The 19,803-nt window shown below is 40.3% G+C and overlaps 1 protein-coding gene across 1 annotated transcript in view; it reads left to right on the top strand.

Annotated features, from left to right (window-relative positions):
• The window catches only part of EPHA5 (EPH receptor A5), a 475,337-nt gene that overhangs the window by 284,304 nt on the left and 171,230 nt on the right, over positions 1-19,803 (top strand). Inside the window, exons 4-5 of the mRNA XM_040418046.1 lie at positions 4,883-5,038; positions 11,379-11,714. Of these exons, the coding sequence (XP_040273980.1) occupies positions 4,883-5,038; positions 11,379-11,714 (492 nt within the window). The remainder of the gene's footprint in view (positions 1-4,882; positions 5,039-11,378; positions 11,715-19,803) is intronic.

Raw genomic sequence — 19,803 nt, 5'->3', positions numbered from 1 at the left:
ATATGCAGGACACTTTTGAGGATAACTGGTTCATCGGTAGAAGGCATGTATATAATATGTATCTTTTGGTATGTTAGATGCAGAGGTCATGAAGACAAAGCTGCTTGTTAGCTGCAGTATTGATATTCCTTATCTCGAGTTGAAGATGCACATTCTATGCCCCATCAATATTCTTACCATGGTTCCTGCCCTACAGTACTTTATTAAACTACCAGAATCGTCTCTGCAAGAAGTCTCTTTTGTGCTCTTGTTTCAACTCATAAAGCTACTGATTGCTTTCTTGCAGTAATCTTTAGCACCACTGCCTTCATAATCTGAATAGAAGGAGGACTGTCAGTAAAGTAAAGGACTGTTAAACATATTTTGCATCTACCCCTTGGCTAAGAGCACACAAAGCCAAAGAACAGTGGTCCATAGTAGGAAACAAATCTTAAGTTTAAACAAGAGATGAAAGGTGCCTCCATAGTAAATAGCTGTAGATGCTGAGTTTGGTCTCCTTCACACTTGTGTATAAAAAATCTGAATGCGCAGAAATGAGTTAAAAAAAAAATTTTTTATCCATTTTGCTAGAATCTGCCTGTCTTTCATCAGTATTTGCTTATTTTTTGTGTTAAAGGTTAAATTTCTATTTTTTTTTGCTGTTTTTGTAATGTTGCTGAACAAATAGGCAGATATGTACTATACTAATTTGGAACGTGCTTTTTCAAATTCAACCTATTAACTTTTATGCACATAAAAAATAAAAGTATATAAAAAAAAAATCTTTCAATGCCAAATACTGAATAAATATAGATCTATAATACAGAAATGTGAATACACCCTGTGTGTGAACTGGATATAAGCATAGAACATTTGATTAACGAGGAAAAAGGGGGCCAGAAAATGTTAAAAATTACAAAGAGCCTGTACAGAGACTACCTCATTGTTATTCCTGCTCTGAAAAGGCCCACCAAAAAAATCACTGAGCAGACCTTTCCTAATGTTTCCAGCATGTTGAGTTAGAACAGAAAGTGCAGCGTAGTGGGGACTGGAGAAGGATTGGATCCACAAAAAACCTACACAGAGACTACCCATTGATCTACCACCACTGCTCTCCTATTCCTGCTCTGAAAAGGTCCACCAAAGCAATCAATGAGCAGACCTTTTCTAATGTTTCCAGCATGTTGAGTTAGAACAGAAAGTGCAGCGTAGTGGGGACTGGAGCAGGAGTGGATCCACAAAGAACCTACACAGAGACTACCCATTGTTCTACCACCACTGCTCTGCTATTTCTGCTCTGGAAAGGCCCACCAAACCAATCACTGAGCAGACCTTTCCTAATGTTTTCAGCATGTTGAGTTAGAACACAAAGTGCAGCGTAGTGGGGACTGGAGAAGCATTGGTGGGGGATCGGTGTCATCAAATAATGATTCTTTGTTATTTTTTCCACCACATTTAAAAAAAATGTCTCTGGAAAACTCCTTTAATAATCATAAAATATACATGTAGATCTGGGATTGTTCATATGATCAAAAACACCAGCAGCATGCCAGACTAAACTGACCGACCAGTTAGTTTTAAAAAAAAAAAAAACGCCTCCCTGGTCATTGAGCACAATGGCGTGTAATCGGCCAACCATGCCATAAACAGGCAGTGTTGGCCGATAACAGCCGAACTTTTTTAACATTTTCGACAAATGAGTCTGCCGTCGGCCACCGCGAACGGCCATTATGGGCAAATTTTATTTCATGTGTATGGCCAGCTTGTTGTATGCTTCCCTTCATTGTATCTGGATGATCGATAAAGTAGTGTTGATCGCAAATATTCTAATCGCAAATTCTTATTTCAAATATCAGCACTTCAAGAATTTGCGAAGATTTAGAATATAGTACTATATCTTCGTAATCACGAATATTCTAGATTTTTTTCATCAGTACCCTCACTGCTTCTTGCTTGTGGGCCAATGAGAAGTCTGCAATTTCTTCGTCTGAGCTTAGCAACATCCCTAGCAGCCTTTCTATATAGGAAAGAGAGAGAGCAGTGTAATTGCTGTGCTCTGTGCTTTGCTGAGTCATCTGGATCCTTTACATTAGTTAGTTAGCTCATATATATATAATACAGATAGTTAGTGGGAGATAGTCAGTGTAGTTTAGATAGTGATATAGTGTAGCTGATAGGTTCCAGTGCAGGGTGTTAGTTAGTGTGATAGGAATTACTGTGCTGTGATAAAGATTAGTGTCTTTGTCTTTCATCTTTGAAAAAAAAGACCTGATAAAATGTGAAGTTGCATGTATTGCACCAAAAAATATGCGCATCATTAGTGCCAATTTTCACAAATATATTGGAGAACTCTATCTTCATATAAAGTTATTGTTCTGACATGCATGCTAAATGTAATCAAAAACAGTGCTGTAATGTAAAATTACTGACAGTGATCAGTTCTTCCTCACAGTCACGAAAGTTACTGCCAACAACTGTTAGGGAATTTTATATTCCCCCCTATGCCTATTTTTGGCATTAACCGCTTAAGGACCGGGATCATTTTCACCTTAAGGACCAGGCCATTTTTTGCAAATCTGACCAGTGTCACTTTATGCATTAATAACTCTGGGATGCTTTTACCTATCATACTGATTCCGAGATTGTTTTTTCATGATATATTCTACTTTATGTTAGTGGTAAATTTTCGCTGATACTTACCTCATTTCTTTGTGAAAAAATCCAAAATTTATGAAAAATTTTAATATTTAGCATTTTTCTAACTTTGAAACTCTCTGCTTGTAAGAAAAATGGACATGCCAAATAAATTATATATCAATTCGCATATTCAATATGTCTACTTTATGTTGGCATCATAAAGTTGACATGTTTTTACTTTTTGAAGAAGTTAGAAGACTTCAAATTTGAGCAGCAAATTTCCAATTTTTCATGAAAATTTCTAAATCAGATTTTTTTATCTTCTCACACTAAAGAGGAGTGTGTGTGTTTGTGTAAAACTTTATTTAGTGTGTGTGTGTGTGTGGGGGGGGTGGTGTGTTTTTACTTATACCCTGCGGTGGGGTGGGTGATGCGCTAAACAGTGGCCGGACGCTCTTTTATGGCTAAGAGTGTCGGCCACAGTCAGCGCACCTACAAAAAAAATAAAAAGTGTGTGGGGGGGGGGAAGGGGGCAAGCTGCAGCACCCCTGGGGTGCTGTGGACCCCACACACCATCACATCCGGGTGCTGCACACAAAAAAAAACTTTTTTTTTCACTCTCCCTGCCTAACCTAAAGCTCTCCCTAAATTTTGATGTGCCAGATGGCACTTTATGGTGGCTCAGGGGCCACGGATGGTGGAGGATCGCATGGGAGGCAGAGGGACCGACACAAGGCTCCTCTCTCCTTGCTCACACAGAAGTCTGTGGGCGGGGAGATTGGCGCTCCATCCACCTGTCCGTCCAGCCAATCACAGGCGATCCTGAGAGGTGGCGTCACCGCCACCTCACAGGATCTACGGAGGGTGATTGGTGGTGTATATTACACCACCGATCACCCTCTTATTCTGGGTCATCAGACCCGAATTACCAGGAAATGCTGCAAACCGCAAGGATTTCAGCAAGCACCCCGGAAATACACAGGGCGTACATGTATGTCCTGTGTCCTTAAGGACTCGAACATCAGGGTGTACCTGTATGCCCTGTGGCCGTAAGAGGTAAAAAAAAATAGCAATTTGTGACTTTTTAAATGCCACTGCAACTTTTTTAATCGCAAGTGGTCTTTTTATGCTGCCCTTACCAATTTCTGTAAAGAGACGTGGTGAGTAGAGATGAGCGAATCGAAGTTCATGAAGTGGAATTCTATCCGAATTTCAGGAAAAAATCGATTCGAACCAAATCCGAATTTCCTCACTCTTTGTGGCTACAAATCACATTTTTTCCAAAAATAGCAAAGAACTCTGGGAACAAGGGATCACCCACAATGCCATGGATGCAGCCAATCAGCAGCCAGCCAACCCCTGTGATGTCACAGCCCTATAAATTCCCTCAGCCATCTTGGATTCAGCCATTTTTCCAGTGTACTTGCAAGGAGAGATGTCAGTAGGCTCTAGGGACAATGATAGGAAATACTTCATTGTGCTAAAAAAAAAAAAAATGATTTGTAAGTGCAGGGAAAGAAAATTCAAGGGGATAAGGATAAGGAAAGGATCGGGAGGCATCATCCCCGCTATAAAAGGAGAACAGGGTGCAATAGGAGAGTGTACAGCCTGGATAATAGGAGCAATTACTATTACACCTCGCTGCACTTATTGGGGATCCAAATTGCTATTATACTGCTGCTTTTAGGTTTGCACTAGATAATACCTCTGTAATTCCAGCAAACCTTGTTTGTTATTGGGGTGCAAGTGCTGTGTTGTAGGGTGTATTTATAGGAAATATAAATATGTCATATTAACCGTTCTGCAGGGCACTTAAATTGTTCTCCAGTTTCTTTTGGGGAGTATTAGTGTAAAAAAAGGAGGTCTTATTTGCCATTCTGCGGTGCAGTCACATTGTACTACACACTTTTTTTAGGGTGTTTTATTAGTCTAAAAAGTACGTAATATTTGCCGTTCTTCGGTGCAGTTACATTGTACTACAGCTTTTTTTGGGGTGTATAAGTGTAAAAAAAAAGTATGTCTTTCTGCGGTACAGTTACATTGTTCTACAGCCTTCTTTGGGGTGTATAACTGTAAAAAAATGTATGTCTTATTTGCCATTCTGCGGTGCAGTTACTTTGTACTACACAGGTCTCAAAACATTTACAGATGCTGGATATATGGTATATGTGTCCTTGGTTGTACACCAAGTTGTCCTTTTTTCAGCCAGTAACAAGATCCAGTAAAATGTGTTGTAGTAACACGTATGTTATGTCTTGTTTTGTAGCATGTCGTCCAGGATTTTTCAAGTCTTCCCCTCAGAGTCACACATGCAATAAGTGTCCACCTCACAGCTATGCCCATGAGGAAGCATCAACATCTTGTGTCTGTGAAGAGCGCTATTATAGGAGAGAATCTGATCCTCATACAATGGCATGTACAAGTAAGCAAGTTCTAAGCACTCCTCCATGTATGGACTTCATTTTAGTAATCTATGAATGCAGTTTAATGTCATGCTAGATGTGTTGGAAATATACATTGGAAAGACACATTTGTCCTACTGATACAAAGTGAAATTGGTATTATTGCTTGAACTTTTCATTGAAGTGGTCAACTTTATTTTCGCTGGCTCTTTTCCAGTCATTTATCACATCACAGCTGCACACTTTTGCCAATTCTATAATGATGTATTGATTTTATTTCTTCAGTTGTCACTTAGTTGAAACTGAGTTTATAGCTGTTTTGTTCCTTTTACTCTTAAAGGGGTTGTCCGGGATCAAACTTATTTTTTTTTAAAACAGCTTACTCACCGTTACTAGCTGAGTCTATGTTCCCCAGATGTTTTTAGGTAGCTTTTATACTGCGCCATGGCTCCTACAGTCCCCAACAAATTATTTACATATCTGTTTATCTGTGCGATCACTTCCTGCCGCACTGCACTGTGGGTCCCAGCACAGTACGGCATCTCCTGGTTTTTACATTCTAACATTGCATCCCTGCACCCGCCCCCCTCATACAGATTCATGCCTCATGCACATTACATGGGAGGAGTTTTGTATGCTAACTAGCATAGTGATCTGCCTCCATTCATTATAAAAATCCATGCCCGGTGACGTCACTGGAGGGGAGGGGATTAGCGTGATGTCGGCCTGCCTAGTTACCGCCCCTCCATCCACTCTGCATAATTACTTAGGCTGCCAGTGATATCACTGAGCAGCCGAAGAGGAAGCTTTGCTCGCCTGCAAGTGACCTAGTACGTCACTGAGAACAAGAAAACAGTCACTTCCGGCCAAGAATTTACTGGATGATAATGGGGCTTGAGAAATATGTGTAAAAGGTAGTACATGCATGTTTGTAATGTGTAAGGCAGTGTAGTAATACTGGACCAATGTCTCCAATCCCGGACAACCCCTTTAAATGAGAAAACACCACTTTGAACATGTTCTTAAAGGATAGGGGCACTTTTGTAATCATTTCTGTAATTGCTTATAGAAGAAAAATGAAGAAACTTATGAAAAAGTCTTCATAAAATATTCAGCGTTTTGTGTCTAACCCTTTTTTGCAGACCATGTTTCCATGGTTACAGACTACAAACAAACCCTGTGCGTAGTTTGGTGTGGCAGTCGTGTTTTATTTCCTTTCAGTTACCATCATTCCTATTGGCTTTAAGAAGAAGAGACAGAGGAAGTGAAGTAAAGTAACACATAATTGCAGGATAAGACAAAACAGGGTTGTTGCCGGATACTATGGAGATGCATAGGTTGTCAAAGTAATTGTATACACACAAGTATAGGGGATTTCTAGATTGTTTACTCTTAAACAGTATGTCATCCTTCTGTCATCTTTTCAAGTTTTGATTGAGGCCCTGTCTGTTCATAACAGATAAATAGTATATATGCTGTATATATATATATATATATATATATATATATATATACAGTGGATATAAAAAGTCTACACACCCCTATTAAAATGTCAGGTTTCTGTGCTGTAAAAAAATTAGACAAAGATAAATCATTTCAGAACTTTTTTCACCTTTAATGTGACCTATAAACTGTACCACTCAATTGAAAAACAAACTGAAATCTTTTAGGTGGAGGGAAGAAAACAAAAAAAAACTAAAATAATGTGGTTGCATAAGTGTGCACATCCTATTATAACTGGGGATGTAGCTGTGTTCAGAATTAAGCAATCACATTCAAAATCCTGTTAAATAGGAGTCAGCATACACCTGCCATCATTTAAAGTGCCTCTGATTAACCCCAAATAAAGTTCAGCTGCTCTAGTTGGTCTTTGAAATTTTCTTGGTCGCATCCCACAGCAAAAGCCATGGTCCACAGAGAGCTTCCAAAGCATAAGAGGGATCTCATTGTTAAAAGGTATCAGTCAGGAGAAGGGTACAAAAAAATTTCTAAGGCGTTAGATATAACATGGAACACAGTTAAGACAGTCATCATCAAGTGGAGAAAATATGGCACAACAGTGACATTACCAAGAACTGGACTTCCCTCTAAAATTCATGAAAAGACGAGAAGACAACTGGTCTGGGAGGCTACTAAGAGGCCTACAGCAACATTAAAGGAGCTGCAGGAATATCTGGCAAGTACTGGCTGTGTGGTACATGTGACAACAATCTCCCGTATTCTTCATATGTCTGGGCTATGGGGTAGAGTGGCAAGACGAAAGCCTTTTTTTACGAAGAAAAACATCCAAGCCAGGCTACATTTTGCAAAAACACATCTAGTCTCCCAAAAGCATGGAAAAAGATGTTATGGTCTGATGAAACCAAGGTTGAACTTTTTGGCCATAATTCCAAAAGATATGTTTGGTGCAAAAACAACACTGCACCTCACCAAAAGAACACCATACCCACAGTGAAGCATGGTGGTGGCAGCATCATGCTTTGGGGCTGTTTTTCTTCAGCTGGACCTGGGACCTTGGTTAAGCTAGAGGGAATTATGAACAGTTCCAAATACCAGTCAATATTGGCACAAAACCTTCAGGCTTCTGCTAGAAAGCTGAACATGAAGAGGAACTTTATCTTTCAGCATGAGAACGACCCAAAGCATACATCCAAATCAACAAAGGCATGGCTTCACAAGAAGATTAAAGTTTTGGAATGGCGCAGCCAGAGCCCAGACCTGAATCTGATTGAAAATCTGTGGGGTGATCTGAAGAGGGCTGCACAGGAGATGACCTCGCAATCTGACAGATTTGGAGTGTTTTTGCAAAGAAGAGTGGGCAAATCTTGCCAAGTCAAAATGTGCCATGCTGATAGACTCATACCCAAAAAGACTGAGTGCTGTAATAAAATCAAAAGGTGCTTCAACAAAGTATTAGTTTAAGGGTGTGCACACTTATGCAACCATATTATTTTATATTTATACTTTTTCTTCCCTCTACCTAAAAGATTTCAGTTTGTTTTTCAACTGAGTTGTACAGTTTATAGGTCACATTAAAGGTGGAAAATGTTCTGAAATTATTTATCTTTGTCTAATTTTTTACATCACAGAAACCTGACATTTTAACAGGGGTATATAGACTTTTTATATCCACTGTATATACAGTGAGGAACAGAAGTATTTGAACACCCTGCAATTTTCAAATAAGTGTTCAAATACTCCTACATACCCCTGTTAAAATGTCAGGTTTCTGTGATGTAAAAAAATATCTGCAGGGTGTTCAAATATATATCCTCACTATATATATATATATATATATATATATAGATAGATATATATATATAGATATATATACTGTATATACATATATAAAGAAAATTATATATATATATTTATACATATATATGTATATATATGTATATATATATATACATATATATATACACACACACACACACACGCCTTTGAACACCAGAATTAACCCCCCAACCCCAAATGTAAATTAATGGGCTAATGGCCTAGACCAATGCCAGAGACCAGAAGCTTGCCTAAAAAAGGCTTTGCCGTAACATTGATATTGACTTAAAGTTATTCACACTTGGTTGGGTAACTCCTGAGAGTGCTGCTTACAGATACTGTAGCTCACCCAGCTGACAGCTATTGAAGGCATATGGGGAAATTTAGGCATCAGAATGATTCGGCATCCCAGCTTGTCACCACTGCAGTTTGTAAACAAACAGCTGTAGGAGAACTGGACCACCGCCACAGAGAATGGCACTAGAGAAAGGGGTTAGTATAACTTGTTTTTGCTTTATGTTCATTTTAAGACATTTTACGGCTTGTCCAAGATTTTTAATTATCTCGGGTGACACCTTTAATGCCTTTACAACATTTCTGTTGACTAAACCAAACAGTAACCTATGGTGGTACCTTGATTATCTGTGAGCTAATTAGTGCTGAATTGTAGTCTGTGATTCTTCTTTTAATTTAACTTTAAAGAACTTTATTGCCCAATACACATTTATTACCCTCATTCATTAGTCTTAATTTCTTCTCAGCAAGGCAATTCTTACACAAATCACTAAAGGATAATAAGAAACCAAAAACTCTGCCTAATGAAAGATTCTACTATCAATGTACAGAATCTAGTATAACTATATGGATAATATTAATATATACATATATACATTTTCTATTTATATACTTTCAAATAGAAACCATGCCTTAAAGGACAATCTACCCAAAATTCATATTCGAACATGCCATAGACACATATAAAGACCCAACTAGTAGAGTCTATGGATCTCATTTATCAAAACGAAATGCTGCTGCTCAGCTCTATTTAGGTGAATGGGGATGAGTTGCAATACTAAACATGATCTATGGACAGACATGGTGCTGTTTCTGGAGAAAAAAACTTTAATGACATGAATGACATGAATTCAATGATTACTCATTTGTGGCATGGTTCTCCATCACATCTTATAGAAGTTATGCTGAATTGAGATGAGGTGAGAGTAGACAAAATTTATTTTTTTGCCTATGTAGCCAGCTGGAGATTACATGACTTATGACATGTTGCATAGACTGTAACCATTTAGACATGCATGGGGTTAGCTTCAATACTCAGTTTGTTTGTAGCATTTATGGGAGACTTAGTATTAATTGGCAAAAGTGTTCCACAAAAACATTCCCTACAGCTTTAAGCCACCACCACCAGCACAAACGCTTGACACAAGAAAGGATTGAGGAATTCATGCATTTTACCCACAGCAGGTGATACTTTCAGGATTGTTCAATTATTTAGTATCTCACATTTGATATAGTTATTGTCAGGAACTATTATGGGTGTTCTCTCTATGCTATACCTGAAATCATGTCTTGTTGAGGGGACACTAGGATTGGAGTCGAGAAACACTGGTTTATACAAAACCATGCTAATTGTACTTTGCATCAGAAATTATGACCGAGATCAAGTGACATTTTTCCAATAACTAAAGGGGTTTCCTCAGGATAGGACAAAAATATCGGTCGATGAGAGTCTGACACTCTGCACCCCTAGTGATCTCTGCTTCTTGCAGCCTCTGTCACTGGAATGAGCACTGTGAATGGAACAAGAAGCACAGCTCTTCAGTTTAGTGGTCGTGCTATGTTAGAGCAGCTCTTTTACCATTGAAGTGAATGGGAGCTGAGCTCCAGTTACCCGGCACGGCCACTACACTGAACGGAGCTGTGCTTTCTTGTCCATTCACAGTGTTAGTTCCCGTGATGAGGCTGCAGGAAACAGCAGAGCAGTAGGGTGTGCAGATCGTTGGACCCTCACTGATTGGATGTTAATAACTTATCATGAGTATCAACATCCTATAACTGTCCAGTTTTAGTGAGCCTGTTCCCTTTGTAGACCCTGTTCTTAGATGCCAGAAATGGAACTGTGTTTCGCGCTCAGAGGTGCTCTTGTAATGCATGGTTAGGGGAGCCGGTCATCTTTCTGGTAGCTGGCCATTTACCTTTTCCCTTATTTTTGTTTTCGGTCTGAACAACAGCTATATGGTACCTCTTAAATAAGTTTTCCAACACTTTTTAACTGATAATTTACCCCCGCAGGCACCATTGCTCCTGTAAGCTCTTCTCACAGCTTTCCTAGGCCAGTGACTTCACATTCATAGGTCACATGGCCTAGGTGCAGCTCAGACCCATTCAAGTGAAAACTCCGTTAACCATGCCTGTGTGATTTTATGCATTTGCTGTTGCCACATGATTGGAAAATAAGATATTCAGTATATAAGAGTAGCAGATAAAGGTCACTTTGTAGATATTTTATCTAATTAATAAACTAAAAGTAGTCATATTAGGCTACTTTCACACTAGTGTTTCTATTTTCCGCTATTGAGATCCGCCATAGGGTCTCAATACCGGAAATAAACGCTTCAGTTTTGTCCCCATTCATTGTCAATGGGGACAAAACGTAACTGAACAGAACGGAATGCTCCAAAATGCATTCCGCTCCTTTCTCATACCGGAGAGCTGCAGTTTGCTTTCCATCCTGGGATCAAAATCCCAGAGCAAAATGGATCCGTTATGATCCACAATGCAAGTCAATGGGGACGGATCTGTTTTCTCTGACACAAATTGCCACAATAGAACACGCATCCTTCCTCCATTGACTTTCAATGGAGTTCATGACAGATCGGTCTTGGCAATGTTAAAGAAAATACAACCAGATCTGTTCATTACGGATGCAGATGGTTGTATTACCAGTAACGGGAGAGTTTTTGCTGAACCCTGCCGGATCCTGCAAAAATGCTAGTGTGAGAGTAGCCTAACACATTTTAATGCTATGTTTTTATTATTAACCCTGTATATTTCTCTATCTATTCTAAGGGCCACCATCACCGCCACGAAATGCAATTTCCAATATCAATGAAACTAGTGTCTTCTTGGAATGGATGTTTCCAGCAGACACCGGAGGAAGGAAAGATGTCTACTATAACATTGTGTGCAAGAAATGTAACTCTATTGCCAGGGTTTGCGAGGAATGTGGAATTCATGTTCGTTACTTACCTCAGCAAAGTGGCCTCAGAAACACCTCTGTGATGGTAATAGATCTTCAGGCCCATACAAATTACACCTTTGAGATTGAGGCTGAAAATGGTGTTTCTGAGCTCAGTCCTGGATCAAGGCAGTATGTCTCACTGAATGTCACTACCAACCAGGCTGGTAAGTTGGATTTCAAGCACTGTAGATGCCAAATATTGCAGATTTTTTTTCTTATATACTGACTTCCTATAAATTATAACATCATTGACAGCTCTTGAGTTGTGTTAAGCAGCAGTGAGCTTGTTTGACAGACACTTCATAGACTCCTCCTCACCAAAGTAATGCTGGTGGTAGTGGTAATAGTGGTGGGTGACCAGAAAACTGTGGGTAAGTGATAAATATTGAGTGAAATAGCTCGTTAAATAAGTTTTCCATCATGGAAAGTAATAGCATTTTGCAAGGATATGGGAGACCAACAGGAGCGGATTGGCCATAGACCTTAGAGTGAAATCTCCTGGTGGGCCGATGCCCAGGGGCCAGCCAGTGGAAGTTTTTGGGGATGTATTTTGTGCTGCTGGCAGTACTTTGTGATTGAATGTGGTTTATGGCTTTGTTGGGGTATTATAATATGCCACAATATCGTATTGCTGGCCCTGCCTTCCATCAATGTGGACCCAGCTACAAAACGGGGACACTTTTAGTATTTTTTCCAGGGCCACTTTAAGTTCTCAGTCCACCCGTATAGACCAACCACAGTGACCCAGAGAGATATTGAGAATAAAGTGAAAAATTCAAGCTTTTCACTGCACAGCAGAGCACCAACCGCCGACTTTGCAGGGACACAAGTTTTTATTTTTTATGTTTTTATAAGTTTCTATATTTTAGATTAAAAATAAACCCTTTAGTGTTGAAGTATAGAGCCCAGTCATGTTCTAGTGTGTCCTTATGTTGTTACAAGACATTCTGAATGTGAATACTACTACACTGCCAGCGCAATCCTTTGCCAAATTTCTTGTTTTGGATATCAAAGTGATTGGCTTAGGTACTGTAGATGCATTTGGACATGGTTTTGTACATTTTCCCATTATAATCCAGTTACAATTTTTTTAGTTTGTACTTGAATTTTATTTTCTTAAAATTAAAATTTTTTGGACCATAAACTGAGTAGGTTAGGATATGTTTTTTTTTTCTGTTCACTGAGTTCTTATAAACTTATTTAACGCTAATACTCCAATGACCAACCTTATTCACACAGTTAGGCCTCATGCACACAGACGTTTTTTTTTGCGGTCCGCAAAACGGATTTCCGTTGTTCCGTGATCCGTGACCGTTTTTTCTTCCGTGGGTCTTCCTTGATTTTTGGAGGATCCACAGACATGAAAAAAAAGTCTTTTTGGTGTCCGCCTGGCCGTGCGGAGCCAAACGGATCCGTCCTGATTTACAATGCAAGTCAATGGGGACGGATCCGTTTGACGTTGACACAGTATGGTGCAATTGCAAACGGATCCGTCCCCCATTGACTTTCAATGTAAAGTCAGGAGTCCATATTATACCATCGGATCTGAGTTTTCTCCAATCCGATGGTATATTTTAACGTGAAGCGTCCCCATCACCATGGGAACGCCTCTATGTTAGAATATACCATCGGATTTGAGTTAGATCGTGAAAACTCATATCCGACAGTATATTCTAACACAGAGGCGTTCCCATAGTGATGGGGACGATTCAAGTTAGAATATACTACGAACTGTGTACATGACTGCCCCCTGCTGCCTGGCAGCACCCGATCTCTTACAGGGGGCTTTGATCCGCACAATTAAGTCAATGGGTCCGCAGAAAATCACGGAAAACGGAACAACGGCCACGGATGCACACAACGGTCGTGTGCATGAGGCCTTAGTGTTCGTTCAGTGATTTCTATCAGTGATTTTGAGCCACACCCAGGTGCGGCTCTAGACACAGAACAGGTGCAGATCTTTCCCTTAGACCTTATATCTGTGGAGGCTATAATCCTGGTTTTGGCTCACAATCACTCATGGAAATCACTGACCAAACACTGACGTGTGAATAAGGCCTCATGCACACGACAGTATTTTTTCACGGTCCGCAAAACGGGGTTCCGTTGGTCCGTGATCCGTGACCGTTTTTTCGTCCGTGGGTCTTCCTTGATTTCTGGAGGATCCACGGTCGTTTTGGTGTCCGCCTGGCCGTGCGGAGCCAAACGGATCCGTCCTGACTTACAATGCAAGTCAATGTGGACGGATCCGTTTGACGTTGACACAATATGGTGCAATTGCAAACGGATCCGTTCCCCCATTGACTTTCAATGTAAAGTCAGGAGTTAATATTAGTGTTGAGCGCGAATATTCGAATTGCGAATTTTTTTCTCGAATATCGCAATTTCGAGATTTCGCGAATATTTAGAATATCGTTCTATATATTCGCGAAATAGAATATTCGTTTTTTTTTTTGTTTTTTTTTTATTATATTTTTTTCTTTCCCACTTCCCTAAAGTTGTTCTTACCTGTCCTTTGGATTCCTGGCTTCCTGGCTGCTCCAGTCAGTGGCGTTTTCAACTTACTGCTATATTCCATATTAGCTAAATTACAATCTAATCTATATGTGTATTTTACGAAATTTCGCAATAGTCGCAATTGCGATGCGAGTAATATAACACGAAATATTCGCATGAAGATTTCAACTTAGCACTGCTATACTCCATATTCTAGCCTAATATGGAATATAGCTGTGCTAAGTTAGCACTGCTATATTCCATATTAGGCTAGAATATGGAGTATAGCTGTGCTAAGTTGAAATCTTCATGCGAATATTTCGTGTTATATTAGTCGCATCGCAATTTCGACTTTTTCAAATGTTCTTAATATTGCTCTAACTTCGTCTTTTAGAAATTTCGTAATATTGCTCTAACTTCGTCTCTTAGAATATTACGAATATTCTAAAAGACGAAGTTAGAGCAATATTACGAAATTTCGTAAAATACACATATAGATTGTAATTTAGCTAATATAGTGCTATAATCCCTTTTTTTTCCTGTAATTTTTTTTGCCTCTTCTGAACTTAAGTTTTGTAAAATATGTACACTATTAAAAATTATTACTATAGCAGTATATTAGCTTAAATACAATCTATGTGTATTTTACGAAATTTCGTAATATTGCTCTAACTTCATCTTTTAGAATATTACGAATATTCTAAAAGACGAAGTTAGAGCAATATTAAGAACATTTGCAAAAGTCGAAATTGCGATGCGAGTAATATAACACGAAATAGTCGCATGAAGATTTCAACTTAGCACAGCTATATTCCATATTCTAGCCTAATATGGAATATAGCAGTGCTAACTTAACACAGCTATATTCCATATTAGGCTAGAATATGGAATATAGCAGTGCTAAGTTTAAATCTTCATGCGACTATTTCGTGTTATATTACTCGCATCGCAATTTCGACTTTTGCAAATGTTCTTAATATTGCTCTAACTTCGTCTTTTAGAATATTCGTAATATTCTAAGAGACGAAGTTAGAGCAATATTACGAAATTTCGTAATATACACATATTAGCCTAGCCATAGTCATTAGCATAGGAACGTTGCCTTATACTATCAAGATAAATTTTCGCAATATGCGAAAAATTATTTCGCGATAATTGGAATAATTGCGAATATTCGATTTCGACGAATATAACACGAATATTCATGCGAATATTCGCGAAATATCGCGAAACCGAATATGGCACCTCCCGCTCATCACTAGTTAATATACCATAGGATCGGAGTTTTCTCCAATCCGATGGTATATTTTAACTTGAAGCGTCCCCATCACCATGGGAACGCCTCTATGTTAGAATATACCATCGGATTTGAGTTAGATCGTGAAACTCATATCCGACAGTATATTATAACACAGAGGCGTTCCCATAGTGATGGGGACGCTTCAAGTTAAAATATCCTACGAACTGTGTACATGACTGCCCCCTGCTGCCTGGCAGCACCCGATCTTTTGCAGGGGGCTGTGATCCGCATAATTAACCCCTCAGGTGCCGCACCTAAAGGGTTAATTGTGCGTATCATAGCCCCCTGTAAGAGATCAGGTGCTGCCAGGCAGGGGGGGGCAGACCCCCTCCCTCCCCAATATTATATTCATTGGTGGCCAGTGCAGCCTCCCCTCTCCCCTCCCCCTCCCAGTTAAAATCACGTTCCGAATCCCCATCATTGGTGGCCAGTGCGGCCTCACATCTCCCCTCCCCAGTTAAAATCACGTTCCCCCATCATTGGTGGCAGTGGAGAGTTCCGATCGGAGTCCCAGTTTAATAGCTGCGATGTCTGTGACCGGCCGGGCGCTCCTCCTACTGGTAAGTGAAAGCTCTGTGCGGCGCATTGCCTATAGCACAGACCTGTCACTTACCAGTAGGAGGAGCGCCCGGCCGGTCACAGACATCGCAGCTATTAAACTGGGACTCCGATCGGAACTCTCCACTGCCACCAATGATGGGGGAACGTGATTTTAACTGGGGAGGGGAGATGTGAGGCCGCACTGGCCACCAATGATGGGGGATTCGATACGTGATTTTAACAAGGTGGGGGGGAGAGGTGAGGCCGCACTGGCCACCAATGATGGGGGATTCGGAACGTGATTTTAACAAGGGGGGGAGATGTGAGGCTGCACTGGCCACCAATGAATATAATATTGGGGAGGGAGGGGGTCTGCCCCCTCCTGCCTGGCAGCACCTGATCTCTTACAGGGGGCTATGATACGCACAATTAACCCTTTAGGTGCGGCACCTGAGGGGTTAATTGTGCGGATCACAGCCCCCTGTAAAAGATCGGGTGCTGCCAGGCAGCAGGGGGCAGTCATGTACACAGTTCTCAGTATATTCTAACTTGAAGCGTCCCCATCACTATGGGAACGCCTCTGTGTTAGAATATACTGAAAAAGCTTTTATGCAGACGGATCATGGACGCGGATGCCAATCTTGTGTGCATCCGTGTTTTTTCACGGACCCAATGACTTGAATGGGTCCGTGAACCGTTGTCCGTCCAAAAAATAGGACAGGTCATATTTTTTTGATGGACAGGAAACACGGATCACGGCCGCGGATGAACAACGGTGCATTTTCCGAGTTTTCAACGGACCCATTTAAAGTCAATAGGTCTGCAGAAAATCACGGAAAACGGAATAACGGCCACGGATGCACACAACGCTCGTGTGCATGAGGCCTAAGGGTTAAGTGTAGAACAAGAACTTCTATGCCTACTTTCTTTATAATAATTATGTTTCCTTAAAAAAACTGTAGAATTTTCCTGTACCTCTTCATAAATGTTCACAATATTCCTCCTAATGTTTAAAAAACTGTTACTTAAAAAAAATACATTTATGAAACTGGTGTAAAGAAGAACTGGCTAAGTTTCCCATATCAACCAATCAAATTCCACCTTTCATTTTCCAAAGGAGCTGTCAAAAATAAAAGGTGGAATCTGATTGGTTACTATGGGCAGTTTCATAAATGAGCCCATGCTTTAGTTTATGTAGTTTGTACATGTGTTTTAGGCTACCTTCACACTGGTGTTTTGGTTTCCATTTGTGAGATCCGTTTCAGGGCTCTCACAAGTGGTCCAAAAAAGATCAGCTTTGCCCTAATGCATTCTGAATGGATAAGGATCCGTTCAGAATGCATCAGTTTGGCTCCGATCCGCCTCCATTCCACCATGGAGGCGGACAATAAAACGCTGCTGGCAGCGTTTTGGTGTCCACCTGACGATGCGGAGGCAAACTGATCCGTCCTGACACACAATGTAAGTCAATAGGGACGGATCAGTTTTCATTGACACATTGCAAAACGAATCCGCCCCCCCATTGACTTTTTTAATGGTGCTCAAGACGGATCCGTTTTGGCAATGTAAAAGATAATACAAACGATCCGTTCTGAACAGATGCATGCGGTTGTATTATCGGTGTGGATCCGTCTGTGCAGATCCAGGACGGATCCGCACCAAACGCGAGTGTGAAAGTAGCATTAAATGAATTCTCTGGGAAAAGGTGATATACCATACTGTGTTTAGGGTCATCTTATACGGGCTGATACCCGGCAGATAATGACTGCCGGTCAACGATGTACAAATCAATCGCTCCTTGTTTAAGACCCTTTGATATGGTCCGATACAAAGGGAAAGAGGGAAAAATTATCGCTATTAAGATCATTCATCCCCCATTCACTTTGTACATTGTTGGCAGCACATTACCTGCGTGCATAGGGCAATATCAGCATTTGGTCAGAGATTGTGAGCCAAAATGAGGTGTGGAGGCCACACAGAGATAAAGTATAAGGGAAAGATCTGCATTTGTTCTGTGTTTAGACACACACCTAGTTTTGGCTCACAATCGCTGATGGAAATCACTGACCAAGCACTGACTATGTGAGACCTGACTCCATATTGTTGTGGTTTCCTAGCTTTAAAGAGGTATTCCCATCTTATAAAGTTAAGGCATATCAGCAAAATATGTCATAACATTATAATCAGTAGAGATCCAACTGCTCACAAAAAAGGAAGGGACTGTAGACCTTGCAGCTTATTTTCTACACAGCGGGCTCCTGCAGTGGTGCAACCTTCTATGCAGGCAACTACAGTAGGGCCCCCAGTGTTGTACATCCCTGCACAGCGGCTAACCGGAAGCATTACTGCGCATGGAATGTCTGTGAAGAAGCATGTTGGGGTTTCTGGCAGTTGGAATCTCACTGATGAGGGAGTGAAGGTATAGCCTAACAAACCACTTACAATTTGGAAAAACGCCTTTAAAATGTAACTCGCGTGAGATGGCTGAGCATGGTGGCTTAGCAGCTAGCACTGGTGCCTTGCAAGCACTGGGTTCCTAGATTCATATCCAACCAATGACAACCTCACTGATGAGGGAGTGATGGTATAGCCTAACAAACCACTTACAATTTGGAAAAACGCCTTTAAAATGTAACTCGCGTGAGATGGCTGAGCATGGTGGCTTAGCAGCTAGCACTGGTGCCTTGCAAGCACTGGGTTCCTAGATTCATATCCAACCAATGACAACCTCACTGATGAGGGAGTGATGGTATAGCCTAACAAACCACTTACAATTTGGAAAAACGCCTTTAAAATGTAACTCGCGTGAGATGGCTGAGCATGGTGGCTTAGCAGCTAGCACTGGTGCCTTGCAAGCACTGGGTTCCTAGATTCAAATCCAACCAATGACAACCTCTGCATGTACTTTGTATGTTCTCTCTGTGTTTGCATAGGGAATTTAGACCATTAATGTCTGTAAAGTGGTATGTAAGTAAAATAATAACTAACAGAAAGTAGCATCCGCAACATATTTTAACGCATACAGCACCTTATAAATATGAGTTCCTATATGGTATATATCCCTGTATACTACTTTTTGTTGAAGTAAACTAATATATATGATATATTGCAACTACCAAGCCAAACCCATTTTGATATCTAAATTTGTTGAACTTGTAGGAATTATGGTGAAAATTGGTGTTAAATATGGCCCCGCATTTCCAAGGTTCTTCTATTCTGGAAAGATACTTGAGCCTCAGTGCTGAGTCCCTAAATGGGATATAGGACCTTGATCAACTCTTTTCCAATTCTTGGGTGCTTTAGTTGTGGGTTCCCAACCCTCAAATACATAGAATAAAACTTTGCACACCTTCAGATATTGTGTAATCAGTGAAATCTTTTTATTTGATTTTTCTTGCAAAGCAACTTAGATGCATGTGTGCCGTTTCAGTCCAAAAGACCTTTATCAAACACTAAATGAAAATATAGTAGACATTCAGTATATATGCAAAAATTATGTAGAAATTTGGAAATAGTGCCTTTACAATAGTCAAGTTATGCAATAAATACATTATCTGGATATAACAAACTGTTTAGATCCAAAGTAACATAAAAATAGGTTCCAGTTAAGGTAGTTATATGGCTCATTCTATGCTGGCAACTGCCAATATGTAATATTTCTTCTAAAATTCATTTGCGGCATCAGAGAAATTGAGTGACAAGACTAAGAGTCAATTCTTAGACTAGATATGGTGATCCTCAATGTAATCATCAAAAGTGAAGCAATCTGGGGGCGGAGCTTGCACCGGAGCTGTACGGAGGCATGAAGTGAAGCTCTGCTGCTATAAGTTACCCTTACAGCCTTATTCAGCGGCACTCAAACATTTAAAATGGTCAAGATCGGCGGCCCCAGACCCACTGATGTACAAGGCCAAGCC

Source organism: Bufo bufo, chromosome 2, assembly GCF_905171765.1.
Source record: "Bufo bufo chromosome 2, aBufBuf1.1, whole genome shotgun sequence".
Lineage (NCBI taxonomy): Eukaryota > Metazoa > Chordata > Amphibia > Anura > Bufonidae > Bufo > Bufo bufo.
Note: the sequence above shows the minus strand (reverse complement) of the source record. Positions and strands in the feature narration are given on the sequence as shown.